Consider the following 25,944-nt stretch of genomic DNA (forward strand, 5'->3'; position numbering starts at 1 on the left):
ATAAACAGATGTACTCATAGCATAAACAGATGTACTCATAGCATAAACAGATGTACTCATAGCATAAACAGGATGTACTCATAGCATAAACAGATGTACTCATAGCATAAACAGATGTACTCATAGCATAAACAGGATGTACTCATAGCATAAACAGATGTACTCATAGCATAAACAGATGTACTCATAGCATAAACAGATGTACTCATAGCATAAACAGATGTACTCATAGCATAAACAGGATGTACTCATAGCATAAACAGATGTACTCATAGCATAAACAGATGTACTCATAGCATAAACAGGATGTACTCATAGCATAAACAGGATGTACTCATAGCATAAACAGATGTACTCATAGCATAAACAGATGTACTCATAGCATAAAAAGACGATGGTACCAATAGACTGTAACACAGTGTTGTTGCGACTGTAGGTCGCATTTCCTATGAAAACTTGCATCTCCCGTCCGTCCGTCCGTCCGTCCGTCCGTCTGTTAGTTAGTCACCCTCTATTTCTATATCTCTATATATTATAGATATATCTAGATATTCTATATCTATCACCCTCTCATTCCTCCATATATGGTCATGCCTTGAGACTTCACACCTCCATATATGGTCACGCCTCATGACATCACTGTGACATCACGCCTCCATATATGGTCACACCTCGTGTGACACATCACGCCACCATATATGGCCATCTCCATATAGGAAGATCACAGCACTGACTTCATCTAACCCTGGATAGCCATACATGGAGAAGACGATCTAGATCTAGATCTGCATATATGGCCCAGGCGGCTGGCGTAGCCGTCTGGGCACCTAGGCTAGTGTGCCGCGGGTTCGACTCCCGATCCCGACGGCCTTTACTGCATGTCAACCCCCTATCTCTCTCCCCATTTCCTGTCAGCCTACTTTATACCTATCTCTCTCTAAACAATAAAATATCTAGATCTGCATATATATGAGCCGGCCAGAAACTCTACATCTGACCTCAAACCCTTAGATCTCCATATAGAGCTGACATAAGTGACATTCCATGTTGATCCTTCTCCACCCGTCCTTCCTGTTCTGACATTCCATATGTTGATCTGACCTCATCAAACCCTGTACACTCCATATATAGTCATTACAGAATTAATTCCATATGTTGATCTGACCCCCCATGCCAAAGCGCCAGCGCTCGCCCCGCAGTCTGACATCACTCTGACATCACACGCTTACTTGATATTGTACAGTAAAAGGCTTTCCACGCGGTGATAGTGTATAGAAGCAGACGCAGTTAATTGTGATCCCAATATTATTTATAACAGGCATTGTCGGTTTTATTTGCTCTCTGGTGAAATCATCAAAGACATACGTTTACGTTACAGTTAGCTGGGACATGCACAAACGCAAACATAGGATAAATCAAATAATTATACTGTATAGAATATTAGCACATAATATGTGCTAACATAACCAAAAAACGATGCTTTCTCAGTAACATTGTAATATTATTACAATGTTACTGATTATAAAGCATAGTTGTTTGGTTACAATTTGTTATGAATTCACTATTATAGCTAATTCTATTTATGTATTTTATTTATTTAACAGTGATAACATAATATTTCTCCAATGATCTGTTATTATGGTAGTTTTGTTGGGTGGTGTTGTAGTTCTGTAGTTGGATGTAAAGGCCTTGTTGTTTTTTCGTTAAGCTCGCCTGAGGCCTTTCTGAAAAACCCAATTAAGCAGTTCATGGTTCTTTACACTGCAGCTCTAGTGCAGCACGGTAGGGAGCATCCCCCTTCCCCCAACACAACACACACACACACACACACACACACACACACACACACACACACACACACACACACCTACTCCTGCACGCACGAACACACGCACGCACGTGCACACACAGAGAAAACGTGAATGAGGACACAGACATAGTTGCTTTTTTCGCCCTCTCCCTCAGTCTATCTTTTGATTTAATGAGAGAGGTGGAATTAATTCAGGATGCAGATGGCTGCAGGTGAACCAGTACGCCGCTGTTTATGTCAAGCAGCGTGATTTTTTTTCCTTTTTTTTTTACATTGTGACTTTGAGCGGCCAAGGTTACAGTGACAGTGTAGGCCCCCAGATGTCTCTGGGGACCGTCGCTCCACTCTCTAATACACTCCAAGACAGTTGCACAGCGGGGACACTGCCTGGCTTCAGCAGGCACAATGATGAGGAAGCACTTTTTACCTGCATTGTTTAGCTGGTCTGGCAGACCATCGGTGTTGATAGGGTTAGATGGTTCAAAGTTACACATGGATTATTCAAAGTTACACAGTGTAGGGAGTGAAGGGTCCCAAGGTCTTAATAAGAAAATGATCAGTATCTCAAATGTTAGCTTTTTCTGCTTTTTCCACAAAGCTCTAAGGGCTTTTGCTTTGGCAATGTAAACGTATATATTTTCTCATACCAATAAAGCTCCTGAATTGAATTGAATTGAGAGAGAGAGAGAGAGAGAGAGAGAGAGAGAGAGAGAGAGAGAGAGAGAGAGAGAGAACAAAAGATAATAGTAGATATATCACCTCTGGGATACAACCACCCTCTGTCATCTGAAATTGCTTACAAATTAGCTTACAGCAATGTACTCCCAGTATAGGGTGGGGGGAGACATGACTTTCATATGCTAATTCAGATCATAGCTCGGCAGAGCAATTATCAAAAAAATGTCAACCCTGTCTGTCTGGCAGATCCCAACAGGCACCTGACAACTCTGACTTCAAGCACGTCTTCTCTCTTATACCTCACTTGCACACACACACACACACACACACACACACACACACACACACACACCATTTCCGCCATTTCCTTTCCTGTGTTGCTTACCACTCATGTCTGACTCATACACCGGTCGAGGCAACTTTGTATTTTATACAGTCAGGTAAAGGAAAGGACACCTTCTGACCAGATGGACCCAGCAACCCAGCAAGGTGCTTAACTGTGTCACTTAGGGGTCAATGTGATTCACAGATGAAAGAAAGAAAGGAAGAAAGAAAGAAAGAAAGAAAGAAAGAATCATTGTTCCTACTCTCACCTATGGTCATGACCGAAAGAATAAGGTTGCAAATACAAGCGGACAAAATTAGTTTTCTTCGACAGGTGGCTGGCATCTCCCTTAGAGATAGCGTGAGAAGTTCAGTCACACGAGAGAGACTCGGAGTAGAACCGCTGCTCCTTCGCCTGGAAATGAGCCAGCTGAGGTGGTTCAGGCATCTGGTTAGGATGCCTCTCGGGCGCCTCCCTAGGGAGGGCCTAATGTAAATCGCTCTGGATTAAGAGCGTCTGATAAATGCCTAAATTGTAAATTGTCCTCGACACACGTCCTACTGGGAGGAGACCCTGGGGCAGACCAAGGCGCAGTTGGAGGAAACACATCGACTCACTGGCCTTGGAACGTCTCGGAATCCCCCAGGAGGAAGTCACTAATGTTGCTCTGGAGAGGGAAGTCTGGAGCACTCTGGTGGAGCTGTTGCCCCCGCGACCCGACTACGTATAAGCGGTTGAAGATGGATAAGAAATAGTTTTTTTCAAGAAATGGAAATAAAGAACTTGCGCGTTCCAATGGATCCAATATTATTTAGTCACACGCTATATTAATACTTTTGATTTTTACTTTACTTGAAACCCCACAGACAGAATTAAACACTTAGTTTTAACAGACTTTTCAAACATAGTGAAAATAGCAGATATACAAGCTCTGTCATTTTGCTTGTCAACGTTGTACGACAAAGTAGGACACTAAGGACAGTATACCATTAATAAAACATACCAGTACAATGAGAATGAGATTAGTAGTTTTAGGGGTGTGTGTATATAAACCCTACCCCCTAAAACTACAAAGCTCCTTGATTGAAAGGGAAACTGGTTGACAGCTCAGGGCAGCTTGTATGGAGATTAACTGAATCTATTGAGTAGTCCTCCACAGAAAGGCTCTTGTGTCCCAGGCAGGCACTGGCCATGCCAAGCACCTGGCCAGGGGAGACTGGCAGTCCAGCATGCCACCTGGGGCCAAGTGATGCCATAGCTATTTACACACCCACTTGTGGGCCAAAGAAAACCATGCTTCATATGGGTAACACACACACACACACACACACACACACACACACACACACACACACACACACACACACACACACACACACACACACACACACACATATATATATGTACAGTTTGTACACATGGTATGTCCAAAATGATTTATTTTATTTTATAATGGATCCAATGTAGTTATTATTTAGTAAAAGCCAGGCTCTTGTTAATACTATTCATTCGTTAAATATTAATACAGACAGTCATAACTACTATTTTGGGCATGTCATTATAGGTGTACCAGTATATGCTTCAAAAATATATATACAAATAAAGCAAAAGTAGTAGATATACAAGCTCAGAAAAGTGTTGCAGTGAGATGCATTGTGAGCTCGTAGATCAGTTATTTCTCGCTACATTCATGTGACACTGCCATTATGACAAAGTCTAAAACAAAAACATTCATTCATGAAAAAAGACATCAAAAGATGAAATTTGGAGATTACAAGCTTTCTTGTGATGCTATAGCATATACATAGTGCAGGAACAGTGGAGGCTCTCAATCAGCCAGTGTTAGTATGCAATGCATGCAGCAGAGAGAAGCAGGGCAAAAGGCGTAGTTGAAGAGTGTGATCGTTATTATTGACCGCCCCTCCATGCAACTGTGTGCTGCATAAACACATTCACACTCGCCTACACGAACAAACATGCGTGTGCATGGCATGCACAGGTATATACTATAGTATATACACAATGCGCGTGCAAGGCGAGCACGTACGGCGTACGTGTGCACGTAACGTACTACTCATGAAAGCACATGCACACCAACGCATAGATAGAAATGCCCTCACAAGAACATTCACATACTGTACACTCACTCAGCTGTTTGAAAGATAATTGGTTGACAGAGAAGACGGGAAATTGTCTTTACAGTTAGAACAAAAATTGAAATATTTGGGAAATACTTCTAAAACTGGCGGTTTTAGCATGATGACCAGAGTTCCTTAATATGAGACCTTCTTAGTGAAGTCTTTTCTAATATACCCCTTGTGATGGTTTCCATTTTTATTGTATTTACGGTAAACATGATAATGTGTTGCATAGTAGCAATGCAGCAATCTGCAAGTCCCTTGATTTCAGCACTGCAAGCAGGAGAGCACTTGAAGTAACAATCTAGAAGCTTGTTGAATGTGTTATGGAATGGGTGAGTGAGCGAGTGAGTTATCAGGCGAGCGAGCAAGCATGCAAATAAGCAAGAGTTAAGTGTGTGTCACTGTGTAATGTGTATGACGTGCAGTCTGTTCTGATGAAAGCTCCTCTCATAAGCCTTGTCATCTTTTGATGCTTTGCAGAGTTTGCAGAGCAAATATAGAGTAAAGACAGGACTAGACAGCCTCCTCCTCTCTTCTTAGTTATTGGCTTACTGTGAGTGGGTGGGTTACATGTGTCATGATGTTGTGCCACTTTCCAGCATTGATCATAAATACTGATACATGATACAGTAAACACTGCAAAACACTTACGAATTAAACACTCGAAGACCAACATAATCTAGGGGAGCATTAGCCCAAAATAGCCGCTACAATCTACAATCTCACAATGCAATGCGTTGTGAGCTTGTAGATCGGCTATTTTGGGAAAAGCGATGTAGATGGAAAAAAGCGGTACAGAAAAAGTACAGAGCCAATTCAGGTCCACTTTATTAAATATAGAGTTAAATGTACAGTATACTGTATAATACATTATATAATGATATAATATTATACTTAATGCAGTAGGTGAAGAGTACACAGTACACACCTTGGACTCGCACGCACTCATACAATAATGTGTGTACTTTATGTGTCTTTTGACCAGTAGTTGTCTGTTACACAAACATGTGCATCTACAGTAGCCCACAAGCTGAAACCTCCTTTAGGATATCAAATCCATGGCTTTTCATTCCTAACTAGGTCATCACTTGGTCTCCAAAGCTGCAGCCTCACTCCCTCATCTCTCTCTCTCTCTCTCTCTCTCTCTCTCTCTCTCTCTCTCTCTCTCTCTCTCTCTTCCTCTCTGTGGCTGCAGCATTTGTCTGTGGCAATGTACATTGTACAGTACCATAATATAAAACATATATTCATGGGAACATGTATATGTTATTCCTATTGGCTAAGAAATTCCAATCAACTGTCCAATTTATTGCAAATCATGATTGGTTGTAAATAATTTCTCTCACCGAAAATTGCCGATCTACAATCTCACAACGCGTCACAGCGCAACACATTTGTGCTAAGCTTATAGGCTGCATGGCTATTTTATGTGTGAGACACAACTATGTATACAGTAAAGCAGGCTTGGATGTGGATCTCTTACTGTACAGTATGTAGAGAACTGGGGAAATTGCAAAGGTCAAAAGGCAAATTAAGCCCACAGAGGGATATTTTCATGTTCTGACTTCAGAATAGATTTCATTCCACTTGTGTTTCAAAACGTTATAGACATTTTATGGTTCCACAAAAATAGTTTTACACTTGTACATTTGTGGCTGTTTAAATGATTAAGAATGGTCATTTCCAATGTGCCGGTTTGAGCTTTTATCGTTGTAATGGTGATGATTACAGTCTGTGCCTGCTGTTTTATATGAGATGACTCAATCTGCATATATATGGATCTGTCATGACAGGAAAAAACGGAATGAGACTTATTTAACACCCTATAGCCTACAGTGCATGCTATGAATTCCCTGCCTATATTATGCACCACTTCCAGAGTCATTCCACCGTACAGAGGAGCTATTTGAGTGCTTCCCAAATGGGCTTTTCCATCATCAGTGACACAGGAATACCCTGGCAGCCACTTGCCATATAAGACATCACTTCTCATAAAATGCCAGCCACCTCTCTCTGCTCCATGTGGTCCTGCAAATTAGCATGACATTAGCATGATATTAGCACATCCGACCTGTTCAACGATGCCTTATCAAAGCACTCTGTGATCCCTGCGCTCCCTCTGCTTTAGTCTGAAGGAGAGAAAGTGAGTGAAAGAAACAGAAAGAGAGAAACAGACAGACATAGAGAGAGCACAAGAGAGAGAGAGAGAGTGTGTGTTCCCCCCTGAGAGAGAGAGAAGAACGATGAGCTACATGATAATGACCTGTGTTACAGAGCCACACAACACACAGAATTGTCACAGTGGCTCCGAGCTGTGCTGAGCTAAATGGGCTGCAGCAGATGTTTGGTGACTACTGTACAATCACACAGGGCCACATACCTCACTTGACTTGCAAATATTTGCTAAGTGACTCCAATATTGGATTATATGGCTTTTTTCCCCCTCCCTCCAAGCAATTTCAGTTTATAAAGAAACATAATACCATTTGTCTTTGCACAATCTCACTGTAGATGAATGAATGAAGAATGAAGTGTGACGTACTGTACTGTACTATAAATACCAGTCATATTATGACTGGTATTTTGGTAATTCTTTTATACCTGAGTTGGATTTACTTTTGTGATTATGTGGTTAGCATGTAGCACCTTTACCTGTTGCACGAACTAGCCTATTCAACTGCACCTTAAGAACACTGTCGTAGTCTACCTGCTGCTACTTTCTTTTACTGTTCCTTGTCTCAAGGAAGCTCGTTATGTACACCTGCATATGATGCTAATGTTCTCAACCAGTGGTTTAGCTCAAGACCCGATAAAGAGATTAAACATTTGTCTGGGACCCTATAGTGAAAATAGCAGATCTGTACACCTGTGCTGTGACAATAAAGATGATTCTTCTGTGTTATAACTTGTGGTGTAAAATTCTATACTATGCTCATGTGGCCGTTTGTTTTTTTGTGCATGTTCTTTAGCACTGCCACGGTTTCTCATCACGTCTACGGGAGCCCTGTACATCCTAGATGTGCAAATGGAGGACGGGTTGTACAACTACAGATGCATGACGCGCCACCGCTACTCAGGAGACACCCGACAGAGCAATAGTGCCCGCCTCATAGTATCAGGTACGCAGAACAGCAACACACATTGTTTTACGACACACCTTTTGTGCAACACTCTTGTATGATGAAGTAGGCCTTTAATTACAAGGGAAAAAACCTGGAACAAAAAAAGAAAAGTTGCCCGACAGCAACGACATGCAAATGCTAATTCTCCCTAGCCTAAAGAGTCATCCAGGCCTTAATGTGAAAATGTGAATGTGTGGATAAATTGTCTCTCGGTTTGTTACATCATCCAATAAATCAGAAGGGTGGATAGTATACCTGACCTGAATCCCAACTGAAATTGAAATAAGAAAGCTGTGAAACTGAAGCATGAGGAGACTACTTTATTTTTTACTTTCTTCCTACTTTTCTTCCATGAAAAGAGAGGTTGACATGTGACAAATAAGCAAATGTCCTCGCACAGCTGTACTGTACTGTAGGTCGTACACATGTATAGGTTGTGAGTTTATGGTAAACTCAGGGCTTTTGTCAGCCTCACAGTGCGTTTTTACAGCGGGCGACAGCCAGACAAATCTTCCGGAAGGGCATTATTTGTCAATGGGACCCAGCAACAATGGCGATAGCAGGCGAACAAGCGACGGTCGAAAGGTGGGAGGAACGTCGCCTGAAAAGATTGGGCGGCATCGTCCGGCGATATTGGGCGATTAGGCGATAGCCAATGAAATTCATGTGTCGCTCGCCGTTGTTCTCCCGCTGTTAAAACACACTTAGTGTGTTTGTTCTAGAGAGCATATTCTTAATAACACTATCCCCGAGATGCTAGCTGTATGTCATCTGCATAACCCTGGACGGGGTTTGGGGATAGCACATTGGGTGGTCAGTCACACAACCGCTTAATCCACCCATTGATGGCAAGAACAAAGTTAATGGCACTCCATGAACAGCCTGTTTTAATGCCTACTTGGAGAGGTATTGTGTCTGTCAGTTGTTTTCCACAGATTACTTGTATGAATGATGTTTCATACACATCACCTAATAATGTCAATAAATACCTGAGGTAGATGCATTGTTTATAACTGTGTTTATCACTGACTGTGATAACGCGTTATTCAAACAATAACGGCAAATCAAGTGAGGGACACTGTCAAACTTGTGACACAAGCTATAGAAGTTCTCTTCATAATTAACACACGTCCCTGCCTTCCAGACCCAACCAACTCAGCACCCCACATCCTGGACAGCTTTGAGCGCCGTGAGGTGATGGCGTCCCATCGGGTGGAGTTACCCTGCAAGGCCTCCGGTCACCCAGCACCCAAGTACCGCTGGCTGAAGGACAACCGTCCGCTCGAGCCTGACTCGCGCTTCCGACAGAGTGTGACGGGCCTGCTGATAGAAAGGGCTCAGCCGAGTGACACAGGGACATATGTGTGTGAGGTCTGGAACAGCTATGGCAATGCTGAGGTTGCTGGAAGGCTCATCGTCAAAGGTCAGTGGTGGACCTTTTGTGGTGGATCTTAATATTGGCATAGCCTACATAAATATACTGATATACATGTAATGTTTCTTAACCAGTGGTAATTACAGGTGGTTTGTGGGAAATGTTATTTTAAATGTTTAAATTTAAGAAACATTTTGAACTAATAGGTGTAGTGTAGGAATAAATAATGACTGTTAAAGACCTGATATAGCCTGTGGTGTGCGCAACTAAGTATATCACAACAATGACCGATATATAAGCTCACAATATACTATAATAAATAAATTCCTTGTCCTTGTTCGACTTATTGGTCCAGACAGCTAAAAAAACCATACTGTAATGCATCTTTAGCACGGCTTTTATGCCAGGTGATGCTACGTAGTATCACTATGGAAGTCAGCCACTTAACCACATTGCACCCCTTCCAGAGCATCTGAAGGCAGTGGTGAGCCCACGGAAGGTGAAGGGCAGCGTGGGGAGCCAGGTGTCGCTGTCCTGCAGTGTGACTGGTTCTGAGGAGTACCAGATGTCCTGGTACCGCAACGGAGAGCTCATCTACCCCGGGAACAGTGTTCGCATCACAGGCCAGAACCGGGACAACCTGGTAATGGGCGGCATGGCCAAGAGTGACGGAGGAGCTTACCAGTGCTTTGCCAGGAACGGCAAGATGTCTGCCCAGGATTATGTTCAGGTCATCCTGGAAGGTCAGCACTTGTAATTAGAAGCATGTTTTTCGTGGTTGTTTGCATGTATGTGTTTAAGAGAGTATGTGCTTGTGCTAATGATTGCTGCTGTGCAGCCCAGCCCAAGCCCCTCTTATTAGATTATGTGAAAGAGGTTTGCATAGCTGCGTCAGCATAGTAACTGCATCTGTCTCCCATGGCCATGCACCAATATAAAGAGGTTAGAGCGGTAATCAATAGTGTTGTGGGTCCAGAGAAGAAACCAGCATTACCAACAACCAAGCTTACCCATACTCCTTAGCCGTTGGTATATAAGGGATATAAATATACTGCTGTGTATTATTCAGGATATTTTAATTTTTTATGCATGTCATCACACTAAAACCTGCTCTTTAACCTTCCAGACGGCACCCCCAAGATCCTGTCCTCGTTCAGTGAGAAGGTCTTCAACATCAATGAGTTTGTGTCGCTGGCATGCACGGTGAAGGGTACGCCCGAGCCCCGGGTGACGTGGACCCTGGACGATGAGCCCGTGGTACGGGACAGCCGCCACCGCATCTCCCACTACACCAACACGGAGGGCCAAGTGGTCAGCCACCTCAACATCAGCCAGACCCAGGTCCCCGACGGAGGCGTGTACCGCTGCATCTGCAACAACTCGGCCGGGACCGTCTCCTACCAGGCGCGAATAAACGTAAGAGGTGCTTGTCAGATCAGCTCTTCCAGCACACCATCACATATACATATGCACATCCACGCACGTGTCTTGATTTGTTTTGCTCCGGGGTGTTCATTGAAACTTCAGCAACTATAGGCGTCTCCATGTCTTTACTCTTTACAGAAAATAAATACTCAGGTGTGGTTACCAGTTATCCCATTAAGAAAGAGAACACATACTGGATACAGGATGAACAGTGGAATTGGAAGTGATATTGAAACTAGTGATATAGAAGAATCTAGTTATTATAAACTAGTTATACGAGAATAATCTAGTGATACAGGACATCCATGCTGCTAGTCTATGTGTCAAACAAGAGAGACGTACTGGCCTCGTTGCTTTATTTTCATATTCCGAATAGGGCAGGAGATTCTGCAGGCTCCTGGAGTGCCCCCACCTATCATCAGTCACCGATGTCAACATTAACCTATCTAACGCCCTGCTTCCTTCCTAACACCTGCTGATAGCTTTATATTGGGACGCCATTAGGGTGATTTACAGTTAGTACTCGTGTATGACTCTGGAGCTATCTGTTCTCTACAGGGAGATGGTTGGCTGGATTGCCATTGTTGTGTAGCAGTAATACTGGGGCACTCTAGCCCCCCCTACTCCCACCCCTCCTCAGAGTCAATGCCATTATCGTTTCTGCGTTGCGGAGCGAAGGGTACTTGCTGTATACTGATGTGCGTAATTTGATTGTGTTCATTCTTGCATGTTGCTAAAGCTAAACAGGGCGATTCCATAGCTTCTTATGTGAGGGTCCATGATTTGCTGAATGCAGCCAAGCGATGAAGATAAATCTCCACAGGTGCCATTTGCAGAGAAAGTGTAATGACTGCTTCTTCACGTCATTGGCTCCTTAATCGTGCTAAAGAGAGTAGCAAACTCCCTGGATGGGCCTGTGCTCAAAGTACACTACAGAGCCCAGTAAAACTGTCCTCTGCGGTACATTCATAAAATAAAGCCTATTAGTCCATTTTCTCTGATAAGCATCATGGATGTGGTGCTATGGAAGCCTATTGGTTTATTCTGTTGGTTTTGCATGAGTGTGTGTGAGCGAGTGCGGGAAACATGAGTAATGGTTTTGATAATAGGTTGGTGAGTGGGGGGAGCGAGGGAACATTCCGCTCTAATGCTTGTCAGAGGTAATCGCGGCCGACGCAGAAGAGGTGGGGAGCACTAGGTAATATTCACTTCAGACTCAAATGGAAGGGTACACGCTCCACCTAATTCATCCAGGAATAAGCCCCCCTCCACGTCACTGACAAGGCAAGATGCAAATTTGGTATGAAGAGAGAGTAGAAGGAATATGAAAAAAGGATTGATCTCTGTTACTTTGCTCGCTGGAATTGATTTCTTTGTTGAGGCACAGGGAGATACTTGGATGTGATTATTTTCTTTGGATGATGAGAACGAGGTAGATAGCTACTACTCTGGGAATTCCAGATTGTGACTCATTACGTTTATTCCTCGATTTATCAAAATGAATCAAGACATAATAAACTTGCAGTGTTCTGAAACACGCAAGACACTTACAGTACACAACACAATGCTTTTCCTTGACCCACCATGCCTCAAAACCATTTTAAGAGAGGTGTTTTCTCCATTGCGACTTTTTAAGGGCCTGCCAGCATACGACCAATGAAGAACCTCACTGCCATCGCTGGGCGGGACATGTACATCCACTGTCGCGTCATTGGCTACCCGTACTACTCCATCAAGTGGTACAAGGACTCCAACTTGCTGCCATACAACCACCGCCAGCGAGCCTTTGAGAACAACGGCACGCTGAAGCTGTTTGACGTGCAGAAGGACGTGGACGAGGGAGAGTACACATGCAACGTGTTGGTGCAGCCGCAGCTCTCCACACACCAGAGTGTGCATGTCAGTGTGAAAGGTACTATGGGCCACAAACACATCTGTCAATTAACCACTTAAAGGACAACTTTAGTTTTTTTCAATCAAAGGTTCATGTTATAAGTTGTTATTAGAGAAAGTAAAAGATGAGTGTTATTTTTTTCTTCATTTGCTGCTTTCTTTCGTTTTAGCGATTTTAGCTATTTTTTACAGGGGTGCGGGGGCATTCGAACATGGGGCCAAATTTGATAGCGATTCGTTTTTTTAAATTATTTACTATAGTCCTACTAGACCTTAGAAAATTACATCTGGCCACAAAAGATCACAGGATCTGCTGAATATGAAGGGGGAGGTACTATAGGGGGCTGCCATATACTGTGTTGTAGGCTCAATATGTCCGTTTGTCACCTCCCCCTTCACATCATGTGATCTTTTGTGGCCCGATGTAATTTTCTGGGGTCTAGTAGGACTATAGTAAATAATAAAAAAATAAATCGCTATACAATTTTGTAAAAGAAATACATATTTAGCTAATATTTAGCTAATACAAAAATAGCTAAAATCACTAAAACGAAAGAAAGCAGCAAATTAAAATAATAAACACTCATATTTTATGTTTTTGGTTCAAATAAGTGCTAGATAGATCTATATTCTGATAGAAAAGATTGCTATAGAGTATTTGTTCAGTAGTCTGACTATCTTTCCAGCTCTTTACTAAACAGAAAATACATTTTCAGGTTAGGGTACGCCTGGGTAGTGGGTACCAATGTTATCCAATCAGGAGAGAGATTTGAGATTTCATACTGGATACTGGACAAACAAGAGAAATTGGAAGTGATGAACAAAAACAACGAGCATACACTACAAAATAGAATAGAACGAGCAAACCTCACGTAGCGATCAGCCGATGCAGGGAAGCTGGAAGTACCTTCTATTTGAATACTGGGCCCTGGTTGGTTATAGCCTGGCGAATCAGGTTGGCTCGTCACCACTTCGGCCGTGAAGTCCTCCCACAATTGAGAGGGGCCAGACTTAATCTTCCTGGGGCAATATGCATAGCAAAGGCAGATGAAGGCTGGCTATGCAAGGCTAACAATGAGCAGACACTGCAAAATAGAAACTGATAAATTATCTTTGTGGAGGTCTTTCTCCTGATTGGATAGCATTGATATCCCAATGCTCATGCCAAAAATGGCCAAACTACAAGCTTACAACACATTGCGATGCGACACATTGAGAGCTTTATGCATGGAGAGAGTTTATCATGATCCACGTCCACCCACGATCCCCAATACTCACACGTGTTGCATCACACATCACCTTATAAACAGTTCAAATCATCACCTCTATATATTTGTGTTCAGGAAAACACTGATAGGGAACGGGCTATTGGTATAATATGAGACGCGGTGCACCCATGTAGCCCGCCACATCACTGATAGCAGAGTGGCATCTCCATCATCATCATACTACGGCTGGCTTATATCAGCTGATCTGAATATGCAGTGCTGAGGCGGCGGGCTGAGTCAGATGTTGATAACCCCAGAAGGCTCTCCTCCTTCATTGACGATGCATAATGATGTCGCTGTGGGGGCAGAAACCTTGTATCTCCATATTGAAACTATTTATGGTTCCTATTTGGGGGAGGGCGGGATTAATGCCCTATTTGGTCATACTGTAGTTTCACACAAAAGTATAGCAAAAGTAGCAGATGTACGAGCTCACAATGTGTCGTGACGTGACAAGTTGTGAGCTTGTTGATCTGCTATTGTTTTATTCTATTGTTTGTGTTTTTTATAAATATTGAACCAATGTAACACAAGCTTGTACTACGGATACAAAAATCCACTGAACGCAGCTTTTCCTGAAACGTATCGCATTTGGACATACAGGGTTTCCACCTGACAGAGGCGATTATTTGAAATGTTAAACCCCCCAACCCCCCACCCCCGGCCTCTGTTCCTTTGGTGGGGTCTCTGCGTGGCTAACGAGGGGGGGGGGGGGGGATCACACGGCACTAGACGAAGCCATGCCCGCCATTCCGCCCTGGCTAATTTACCTCGCGGCTGCTTAGCATTCCGCCACTGCCGAGGGGGGAATCCCCAGGAGCCTATTATGCCTATTTTGTTGTGAATTAAATAAGCACTGAAGTGCTGCTTATTCCAATGCTATTTTAAATCATTAATTTTCCAAAGCATCTGTTTCTCACGATGGCTACAGCGTCCCTAGAGAGAGAGGGGGGGGGGGGGGGGGGCTTGGAGGAAGTGGAGGTGTTGTTTGAGTGAGAATTCTGGTTCACTGCGTAAGGAAAAGTAATAAAAAAAAATCTTTCACCCACAGCTGCAACATGCTGTATGAGTGTGAAGTTTTGGTCTAAATAACAAGTGATAATTTGTGAATGACGTAAGGAAAGGATCACCCCCCCCCCCACACACACACACACACACACACACACACACATTGAATTTAAGAACCTTCCACTACCTAGTGGTATAGTGGTAGCAATCCATGGTCGTGCTCCGTGGAGAGGCCTGGTCCGCAATCACACTCTTGATCTGCAGCTGGGGGTCCGTAATAGCAGTCCATGGAACTGCAAAGTGGGAGATATACAGTAAGGACTTATGGCCATAATATACTTTGTGGTACAAAGGTGCCACGTACCCAAAACAGGTAAAATAGCCTGTCTGCTAGCTGCTGTACAGTAAGCTACAGATCACGGTGTCACCATTGTGACAGAGCATACATACATGAAGCATTAGAAAATAGCAGTCTGAATTTCCCTTTACTCCATGTCAAGGACCCCCAGTTGTATTTGGCCACAGACCCCCATACTAGATTTGTATTTAGATAAAGTGCTTCTCAATTTTGTAAAGATAACAGATATAGAAGCTCCCAATGTGTTGCAATTTGATTTGTTGCGAGCTTGTAGATTGGCTATGTGTATGCAGGGGTTAAAGTGGTTAAACTGATTTTGATGATATATTAACAATTTGTTTATGGGGACCCCCTGGAACCCCCCCCCCCACGGGTCCCCGGACCCCACTTTTGAGAGCCACAGTCTTACAATGTCTTACAATACTTGCTCTCACTTCTCACGCAGTCCCGCCAACCATCCACCCCTTTGAGTTCCCTCGCTTCTCCATCGGCCAGCGTGTGTTCATCCCCTGCGTGGTCATGTCCGGCGACCAGCCGGTCTTCATCACCTGGCAGAAGGACGGCCGACCCATCCCGGCCAGCCTGGGCGTCACCATAGACAACATAGACTTCACCAGCTCGCTGCGCGTCTCCAACCTGACGCTGCTGCACAACGGGAACTACACCTGCGTCGCCCGCAACCAGGCAGCCGCCGTGGAGCATCAGAGTCAGCTCATTGTGCGAGGTGAGACGGTAGACGTCAGACTGGCACGCACTGCTAGTGTGCGGTGGTGGAAGAAGTATTTTGTTTTACTTAAGTAAAAGTACCTCATTGTAGAAATTATTATGTTACAAGTAAAACTCCTGTATTGAAAATGTTACTTCAGTCTGAGCAGTCTGAATAGGAGCAGGGATAAAAACGTATCCACACCGGCAATAAAGATTAGTGACAGAGAAGTTATGTCAAAAGCAGAGGCATAGGTCAAGTTGAAACCTGGGCATGTTGTCGCTGTCAGGCAGAAAACATGTATCTTCTTACTGTTCTTTCATCAATGAATGCCCTTTCATCACACAAATGTATCAAAAGTAGCAGATTTCCTCTCGATCCTGGACTATGGAGACATTATTTATAGGTCTGCTGCTCCATCACTTTAAAAGCGGCTAGACACTGTCTACCACTCTGCCTTACGGTGGACTACTGGTGATAATTATGGTACCTACTGTACCACTGTGCACTTTATGAAAACTCAGGTTTATCCTCTCTGACTGAGAGGCGAGATAAACACTGGCTACTATTCTTTATAAAGCCATTGCTGGGAGGACTATGCCTGTCTATATTTGCTCCATGCTGGAACTGAATGATAGCACCTATCAGACCCGCCGTGATTTCTTAAGGCTCAAGGTTCCTCATGCTCAGGTTCCCTGGGCAACTCAGCTTTCTATGTCAGTGGCCCAACATCTTGGAATGAACTCCAAAACTCTTTAAAACTGAGCTCCCTGCCATCTTTCGGTCACTTCAAAGGAATGCTCCAAAACCATGACCGTGACTGCTCCTGCTTCAATAGATTTATTTTATTTGATTGACTGGTTATTCTGCATAAAGTTCCTTTGTAATTTACCCTGATTTATACTGTATTGTGTTGAATGAATCTTACTGTATTTTGTGTATTGTAACCTCGGCTACATTGAAATTGAGGGCTTTCCCTCAACTGTACTTGTGAGTATAAATAAAGGTGATGATGAGGATGATGATGATCTGCAAGCTCGAGCTTGTAGATCTGCTACAGTACTTTTATACTTTTGAATTTGAACCCTGAAAAGTAACAGTTTTGGACAGGTCTCCACCCGACAGAGACGATATAGAATATACAGTACAGTAGATGACTTCACTATACCAGTGTACACACGGCTGATCAATAACACTTTTGACTTTGCAGTGCCTCCCAAATTTGTGGTACAACCCAAAGACCAGGACGGCATCTATGGGAAGGCTGTGATACTTAACTGTTCAGCAGAGGGATACCCAGTTCCTACCATCCAGTGGGAGTACTCTAAAGGTATACATGCATGCATGTCTGCATGCTCACAAATCACACACACCAAGATCATACCCATTTGTTCTATGTACAACCACGTAGGTTCAGTAAGAGTACTTTGAATGTCACAGACGCTCATAGATTTTCCTTATTGAATTGCAAAATATGTTTTTTTCCCCCCTGCGGCGAGTAGATCCTCCTTTTTCTGAACACAACAAACACAATGTCCACAGCCTTGAGGTTGAATTTGAAAGCTAAGCAAGCATCCACCTCCACAAGCTACAAACAAACAACATGAGATGCCGTGTTAAAAGAAAAGGCTTGCACAGACACTGCTCCAAAAGGAGGAAATACATGATATAGTGTCAGCTAGACTTGCATCACAGTATGTCACCTACTGAACACTTGACGGGCCACCACCGGTATGACATCTTTACTCCTGTTCATGTCAAATATTGAGGCATTGTATTCTTTTTAACAGGCGCCGGCGTGCCCCAGTTCCAGCCCATAGCCCTAAACTCAGGTTTCCGTATTGAGGTGTTGGTCAATGGCTCTCTGCTCATCAAACATGTGCTGGAGGAAGATAGCGGCTTCTACCTGTGTAGGGTCAGCAATGATGTGGGGGCCGATGTCAGCAAATCCATGTACCTCATGGTCAAAAGTAAGTCTTGTGATTATGCGCTATATCCTAATTTCTTCGGGATGCACATACTTTATGTGAAGTTGAATGTTTTTCAGTGTCAAGACTTTCAGATCTGCAGTCATTTCTAGCAAAGGCTTGTTCATGGCAGCCATTTTGTTGGTTATGCAGGGACAGCTCCAGAGCTCCCCCCTTCTATTTGGCGGGAAGATATTTGGTGTATACGCACAAAGCAGTCCAAGTACAGAGCCAACTCACGTCCAGTATACTAAGTATATATAATATATATAATGATTAAAGCTCAAATGTGTTCAGCTATGTCTTCGAATAATCATTCATTAGCGATACTGTATACTTTGACCAGCTGGCACTCCTGGTGTCTGCAAAAGCTGCCCGGGGGTCTCTCGCTCGCTGCCGCGGGTGGCACTGAGAGGGCGAAGGTTAAACGTTCTGGGTCTGCTTTGTCCGTGCCAGTCAGGAGCCACCGGCACCCTGGTGTCTGCGGCGCGCTTTCTGCCTGAGCGAATCCTACGAAAGCAACGCTCACTGCCACCACCGCCACATAGCTTGGAGAAAGCAGTGTTTATCCGCGCTGTGACCAAGGACTTAGCTCCCCTCCATTAAATCCTGAATTCCGCATGCAGGCAGGGTCTGCCATGTGGAAAAGAGGGCTGAGGGATGGAAGGGGGGGGGGGGGGGGGGCAGTGGGGGTGGGGGGCGGGTGGTTGTGAGGGAGAGAGGGAGGAAGTAAGGATTGGGTTATCCATGTACATTCCTCCCCCTCTCTTCCCTTTATAATTTAGTCTTCGCCTTCTCGGCTGCATGCTCTCTTAAGACAGCTTATCCTAGTTTCTGGCTCTATATTTATGTGCATAAGGAAGGTTGGGTGTTTTGTATGTGGTTCAGTATAAATGTTTTTTATCAGTGATAGCCCTCCCCTATAGGTGTGTGCATGTGTTTGTCTAAACAGGCTGTTTGCTTAATGGTCAGTTTTTTCTTTTCAGGAGGTTGACATCCAAATCCTAATGTCTTGTTTTCAGGTTATAGTTTATTGAGGTATTGTTCAGGATGGCTAAAATGCACACCCAAAACATACAGTACACCCCCCAAAGTCAGTGATACAGAAATCAAACAAGACATTTTGCTGAGCTGTACATAATTCATCCAATTTGCTTATCAAATATAGCACACCATGGGCCTGCTCCTAAATGCTCCTTTATGAGGTAGCATTCCCTTTTTCTAATAAGAATACTGCCCTCTGCTGGTAGGAAGTGAAACTGACAAACCATGGTAGACCGCACGGTTAGCCTGGCCCAGCCTGCGTGCTTTCTGGTGACTCTGGTCTAGGGGGGTGGCCGCGTATGGAGCAAGCGCTGGAGAATATTGGTTCACCGATCGCGCGCCCCTGCCCCCTCCGTTCCTCCCCACCCTGGTAGAAAACAGCGGAGAAAACTGACGTCACCATTATTTCGAGCGACGCCCCTCTGCACTGTAGTTCACTCCCACTCCTAGACCAGGAAATGTATCTCATTTCCACAGGCTTTCATTTTTTGAGCCAATGCGAACGGAAATAAAAGGCTTGGTACCGAGGCTACTAGACTATTAACCAATACCCCCCTCCCCCCCCCAGATTCTCACCAATACAAACACTAGTTTCGGACTCCCACATCCAGTGTTTTCTTTTTATGGATTCATATCTAATACTCCTATGAAAGCAATAACAACGTTCTCCTTTTCTTGACTATCACACCAAATCCTGCTTTAATGTAAACCCAAGTCGCATGATGGCATCGCACGCTGAAAATAGCAGACCTATATAAGCTGATATAAGCTTCTGCCAGACAGCAACGATCTAGGCATTCCCAAGTGCCTTCCTACTACAACTGACCAACACAATCAGCGCCGGGATTTATTTTAAAATAGGAGCTCGGGGTGCCGGGCAGATATGGCAGCTTTTACTCTGAAAGCTGGGGGTTTCCGTACAAATACCGGGAGACATAATGTTGCTTGCTTACCTTGCGGTCATTACGATAAAGTCTCTCTAGAAGCATTAATATTCCGGGCGAGAGGCATGTTGAAGTCAGAAATGAAGAGAGACCAGTATATCCATCTGGTCAAAACCACGGAGAGCTCCCTAGATTACGCACGGCGAGCCTTTCTTTCTGATCTGTAAACAGGGAAGTGAATGGCAGTGCGCATGCGCGATAAGCAAGGATCTATCTATCTATCAGTGGTTCCCAAACATTTTCATGTCAAGGACCCCCATAATGACACTCATTAGCCCACGGACCCCCATTACAAAAGATATGCCAGGGACCCTCTCAGACACTCTCAAGAGTTACAGACCCATAAGGGTCCATTTGGTTCCAAACTATTATTTAGTTGGGGACCCCCTAGAACTCCCTCAAGGACCCCTAGGGGATGGTGGGGACCAATGTCTTAAATTACATGAACAAACACTGACTGCACTCAGTACACTGTGAAGCTGATTGATCTGTTATTTGTGCCAAAGGATTGTCTATTGTTCTTCTACAAGATCTCTATGTGTGCAGTAAGCACTGTCATAACATAAAATAGCCATATTAGTTTGTTTTTGTGTTTTGCATGTGTGCGAGCGAGTGTGTGCATGCGTGGATGTGACTGAGCATTCCCTTAGGTGTGAGCTCATCTCCCTGAGTGTGAGCTTGTTGTTATGATAGTTGTGTTGTCTCTGTAGTTGAGTTGTCTGTCTGTGTAGTAACCCGAAACTCCCTGGGATCCCTTGGAACATAACCTCACCTCCAGGTCCCTTGTGCGTGTGTGTGTGTGTGTGTGTGTGTGTGTGTGTGTGTGTGTGTGTGTGTGTGTGTGTGTGTGTGTGTGTGTGTGTGTGTGTGTGTGTGTGTGTGTGTGTGTGTGTGTGTGTGTGTGTGCGCGTGTGCGTGTGTGCACGTGTGTGTGTGAGACAAAGAGCTCATTAACCCCAGAAGCCTCCGCAGGCCCTGAGCACCAGGCCCGGCCTGTAATTGTGTGGTAACATGCAGTAGGCTACCATACCGTAATGTTCTAATAGAGTACCATACTGTAATGTTCTGCAATACACCCTACGAGCTAGAAAATAGCAAGCCTTATTGCTCTTATTGAAAAAAAATGTTTCAAGTGAAAGTCTGTCTCTGGGCTTTATAAATATTGAACCAATGATCCTTGTGACTAAATGATAATAACTACAGTGGATCTACAATATTTGAAGTCTGATTATTATTATTTTCATTTCCTGAAAGGTAACCATTTTGGACAGACCAGACAGCAATGATATGCAGTATCATAGCGTAATGCTCTAGTAATATGCAGTATAATTGTAATGCTCTAGTAATATGCAGTATAATTGTAATGCTCTAGTAATATGCAGTATAATTGTAATGCTCTAGTAATATGCAGTATCATAGTTTATTACTCTAGTAATATGCAGTACCAGATATTAATGTTCCTTGTACATGCTCTGCTGTTCATCACCAGCCTACACTGCTTGAGCAGCAGCAGCTACACTGTGGAAGCCCTTAATGTTATTTTAATTCTGAGACCATACAAATGTAACCAAATGGACCCTTACGGGTGGAACACACAGAGTTAAATGAATACCATGGATTTTTACTGTGTATTTAAAGGGCTTAGGAGCCAATTAGGGAAGCACACAAGCTGACGCATGCTGAAGTGCTCACGTGATGGATAGTATGATCTTCACCGTGCATTATTGGCTGTTCCCAAGTTCAGCTCGGTTTATCCACTGAGCTGTAGACAGATCGACACACCCAGCGATAGATGCAAGTGCAATGCAGGATCCATACACTGTAGGTCCCTGACGCAAGTCCGCATGCACACACACGAGTATCCGATAAAATTGTCCATTGAAAGTACCTGAGATTTTTCGATGACCACAATGGAAATAAGCCCTTGAGCTTTTTCAGGTTTATCCCTTCGACTAGTGTATGTGTTTTTTCATTACTTAGTGAATATGTCAATAAATAATAATACAAATATAAAATAAAAAGATCTATAAGCTCACAACACGTTGCACTGCATTGCGTTGTGAGTTTGTATTGACTATTTTTCATTGCATGAAATCGCCTAAAATGTAAATATATGATCCTGACCAACCTCAATTTGTTTTAAACACACACACACACACACACACACACACACACACACACACACACACACACACACACACACACACACACACACACACACACACACACACCATCAGCACTTCACCTCACCTGCATCCTGCACACACAAACACACAGAAGAACACAACAAACGACACACTCTTTAATTCCATGACATAATGTACAAGTGTGACTACAACGCACGCAGTGCAGTGATTACAAAAATAATAATGGCCCCTGTGGGCTAATGCAGTGGTTTAGATAGAACCCAGCCTGCCAGGCTATTGTGGTGGACTCCTGGGGAAATTAATTGCAGCTATTGTGATGTCCTAGCTTGGCACTGTCATTGTTATCAGTGTCTGTACACACTACACAGGCTAATGCCTAACTCGGTTGCACGACGGTGTCTTGCCAGGAAAATAGCAGACCTACAAGCTCACAATGCGCACATCTGCACCGTGTTGTGATCTTGTTGGTTGGCTATTTTCGGAGCACGATGTATAAATGGAGCTTAATGCCTATAGCAAACCATGTATCATCCTGCATAGAAACACAGCCACGCCGCCCTCTTCATTATTTACACGCTGTCCTGCAATGGTGTCGTTACGTGACGAAGATTGCCGATCCACATTGGATTGGATCTGCTGTTTTCGGCATGTGACACCAGCACACAATGACGTACAACTCATGGTTGTGTGTGTGTGTATTCATATATTAATTGATTTAATAAAACACTATATATTTTTTGCTTTTTCATTGCAGTAGACAAATAATTCCTATTCAATTCCCTGCCAAGTATTTTTATACCTCCAAAACAGATGCAGTTGAGTCAATTCATTACTACAGTGGATGCTATCAGTCAGTCAACAAGCACTCAGTGTTTATCAGTGCCAATTAAGACCAATCAAGTCTATTAGACGTCATAATGTAGCCAGACACAGCGATGAAAGCCAAGCACATAATGAGACTTAATTAGAAGAAAATAACGGTCGCACATCCTAACATCCTTGAGAGGAACAGCGAGGAGAATCACATTTGTTTTGTTTCCTATTTATCCAGCCAAACCGTAATGAAGAACATTTACTTGAGTATCTGTACTTAACTTGAGTATTTGTTTTAGACTCATTCACTGCAAAACATTTCAAAGACTAATGTTGTACTTTTGACTCCACTACATTCCCGGGAAGGGGTACACTTAACCACTTAAGCAGTATTTAAAATATAATGAAAATAGCTTCATTAACCCTTCATTACATTAACTCAAGTACAAATTTAACAAGCAGCTGTCACTTGTAGGTGAGTAATATTTGACCAGGAGTGTCTATACTCTGACTCAAGTACTGGGGTTGAGTACTTTGTCCAGCACTGCCCTCCGCCCACCTGACCAGCCTGAAGGCCACTGTGTCTGTGGGCATACCGTTGCTATCATGCTCCATGATCCAAGCCAATTGTGCAGCTAAAGGAATTATTTCAGTACGTTGCGGGCAGCCAGTGAACCAGTCATCTATGTGCCGTTGCAGTGACAACCCCCCTCCTCCTCCCTCCCACGCCAGACCATGTCTTTTCCCTGTGCCCACTTACACTGTGCCTCGGGGCCACTGTGCTAGAGAGATCTTGTCTCGTCTTTCCTTGTCTGGTCACCCCCCCAACCCCCCGCCCCCTCCCGCCCACTGCCCCCCAGTGCACGATTGAGCCAGGGCACCCTGTGGCCTACATTGGCCCTCGCCAGGCAGCGATAGTGACAGAGAGCGGGCTAAATGCAGGCTGGCGTTCTAGAGCCACTGACGTGGACTTTATAAGGTGTGTGCGGCAAAGATGCTAGCTTGCTCAACAGCAGAGAGGAGAGGCCAGCAGACTCCAGAGATTCTAAGATGTTTTTTCAGAATGAAATACAAAACTCCCTTTGAGAAAGTGACTAAATTAAATTTAGTAGACACTCTTAGTCGCTCTGGATTATGAGCGTCTGCTTACTTTGCTAATTGCCTAAATTGTAAATGTGTTGGAATGCAATTCATAAAATCTACCAATATGGTATTGTATGTGATCTACTCCCCAACGGGAGTATTTAGCATTTTATAAATCAACACTTTATATGGACATTTATATACTGTAGACGCCTTATATACAGTAACTTAGGTGCTTATGGAGATGAATGCTGAAAGCCTCAGATGGGGATGTCTTGTTTCTGCCCAGTTTGCTCCATAAATGCTGGCTCTAAAATAGATTGTAGACCATTTGGAGCCTGTCTCACTCTCTGAGTCTACAGTGTTTCTTTTCTTTTAGAGTGGCCATTGAGGAATCATTTCATTGCCATCGGGCAGAAACCTTGTATCTCCATGTTACCACTTTTTTCGTTTTTCCGTAAATGAATGCCCTAATACTTCATCATACAAGTGTCGCACAAAAGTAGTGAAAATAGCAGATCTACAAGCTCCGGCAATTTTCCTATTTTGAAATGTTTTTTTTAGTTATAATAAAAAAGAACGGTTTTGGACACAACAGCAACGATTTCAGATTGTTAACCACTTAGGCCCTCTATACTTAGTAAAATGGTCCTTAGATGGCTCTGTAATTTGTCCGCTGTGTTATCTTGCCAGAAATAGCAGATCTGCAAGCTCATTGTGAGCTTGTAGATCGGCTAATGTTCCCTCAGGAACAGGGATGCTAGGGCTCAAGTGGTTAACTCACACACACACAGTAAGTACCATCTTGTTCGTGTTGTTTTCAGCGGCGCCGACACCATCCGATAAAGACATTTTCAGCGTTTCCTAGTCATTTTCTTCTCTCTTTCCCTTTTCTTTTTTTGTACTCTGCATTGCGACATTCGGGGCGGCGATTGTGTAATCATCATACTCCCCGTGAAAATCAATGGCAGGTTCCATGTTCTATTCCTGGCTACTAGAAATGGCCCATTCTAAGAGCAGAGATTGGAGAGAGAAGAGAGAGAGGGGGGAGGGGGGGGGGGGGGGTGGAGAGAGAGGAGAGACTGTCCGATGCTGGTTGGCATGGTAACCTGGCCAGGTGAAAGGGAGCCTGGGAGAAGAAGAGAGGGGGGGGGGGGGGGTAGTGGAGGGAGGGGGGCTTTTGTCTCATGGGATCAGCCAATCAGCAACCAGCCTCCTCCCCCCCCCCCTGCAGGCATACTGTGTGTATCATCAGTGCCCTCTGGGTTGTTGTGGAGGAACAGGACACTGTGCTGCTACTGCTACACTCTACAGCAGGACACTGTGCTGCTACTGCTACACTCTACAGCAGGACACTGTGCTGCTACTGCTACACTCTACAGCAGGACACTGTGCTGCTACTGCTAAACTCTACAGCAGGACACTGTGCTGCTACTGCTACACTCTACAGCAGGACACTGTGCTGCTACTGCTAAACTCTACAGCAGGACACTGTGCTGCTACTGCTAAACTCTACAGCAGGACACTGTGCTGCTACTGCTAAACTCTACAGCAGGACACTGTGCTGCTACTGCTACACTCTACAGCAGGACACTGTGCTGCTACTGCTACACTCTACAGCAGGACACTGTGCTGCTACTGCTACACTCTACAGCAGGACACTGTGCTGCTACTGCTACACTCTACAGCAGGAACAGGACACTGTGCTGCTACTGCTACACTCTACAGCAGGACACTGTGCTGCTACTGCTACACTCTACAGCAGGAACAGGACACTGTGCTGCTACTGCTACACTCTACAGCAGGACACTGTGCTGCTACTGCTACACTCTACAGC

General features: G+C 44.0%; 1 protein-coding gene across 2 annotated transcripts in view; it reads left to right on the forward strand.

Annotated features, from left to right (window-relative positions):
• Nucleotides 1-25,944, forward strand: part of dscama (Down syndrome cell adhesion molecule a) — a 112,913-nt gene that overhangs the window by 56,720 nt on the left and 30,249 nt on the right. For both annotated transcript variants that reach the window (XM_083779942.1, XM_083779941.1), the window contains exons 4-11: nt 7,924-8,073; nt 9,221-9,499; nt 9,919-10,194; nt 10,578-10,874; nt 12,513-12,788; nt 15,849-16,127; nt 17,320-17,439; nt 17,900-18,079. In XM_083779942.1, the coding sequence (XP_083636068.1) occupies nt 7,924-8,073; nt 9,221-9,499; nt 9,919-10,194; nt 10,578-10,874; nt 12,513-12,788; nt 15,849-16,127; nt 17,320-17,439; nt 17,900-18,079 (1,857 nt within the window). The remainder of the gene's footprint in view (nt 1-7,923; nt 8,074-9,220; nt 9,500-9,918; nt 10,195-10,577; nt 10,875-12,512; nt 12,789-15,848; nt 16,128-17,319; nt 17,440-17,899; nt 18,080-25,944) is intronic.

The sequence above is a fragment of the Protomyctophum parallelum genome, assembly GCF_964188405.1.
Source record: "Protomyctophum parallelum genome assembly, chromosome: 1".
In the NCBI taxonomy this organism is placed as follows: domain Eukaryota; kingdom Metazoa; phylum Chordata; class Actinopteri; order Myctophiformes; family Myctophidae; genus Protomyctophum; species Protomyctophum parallelum.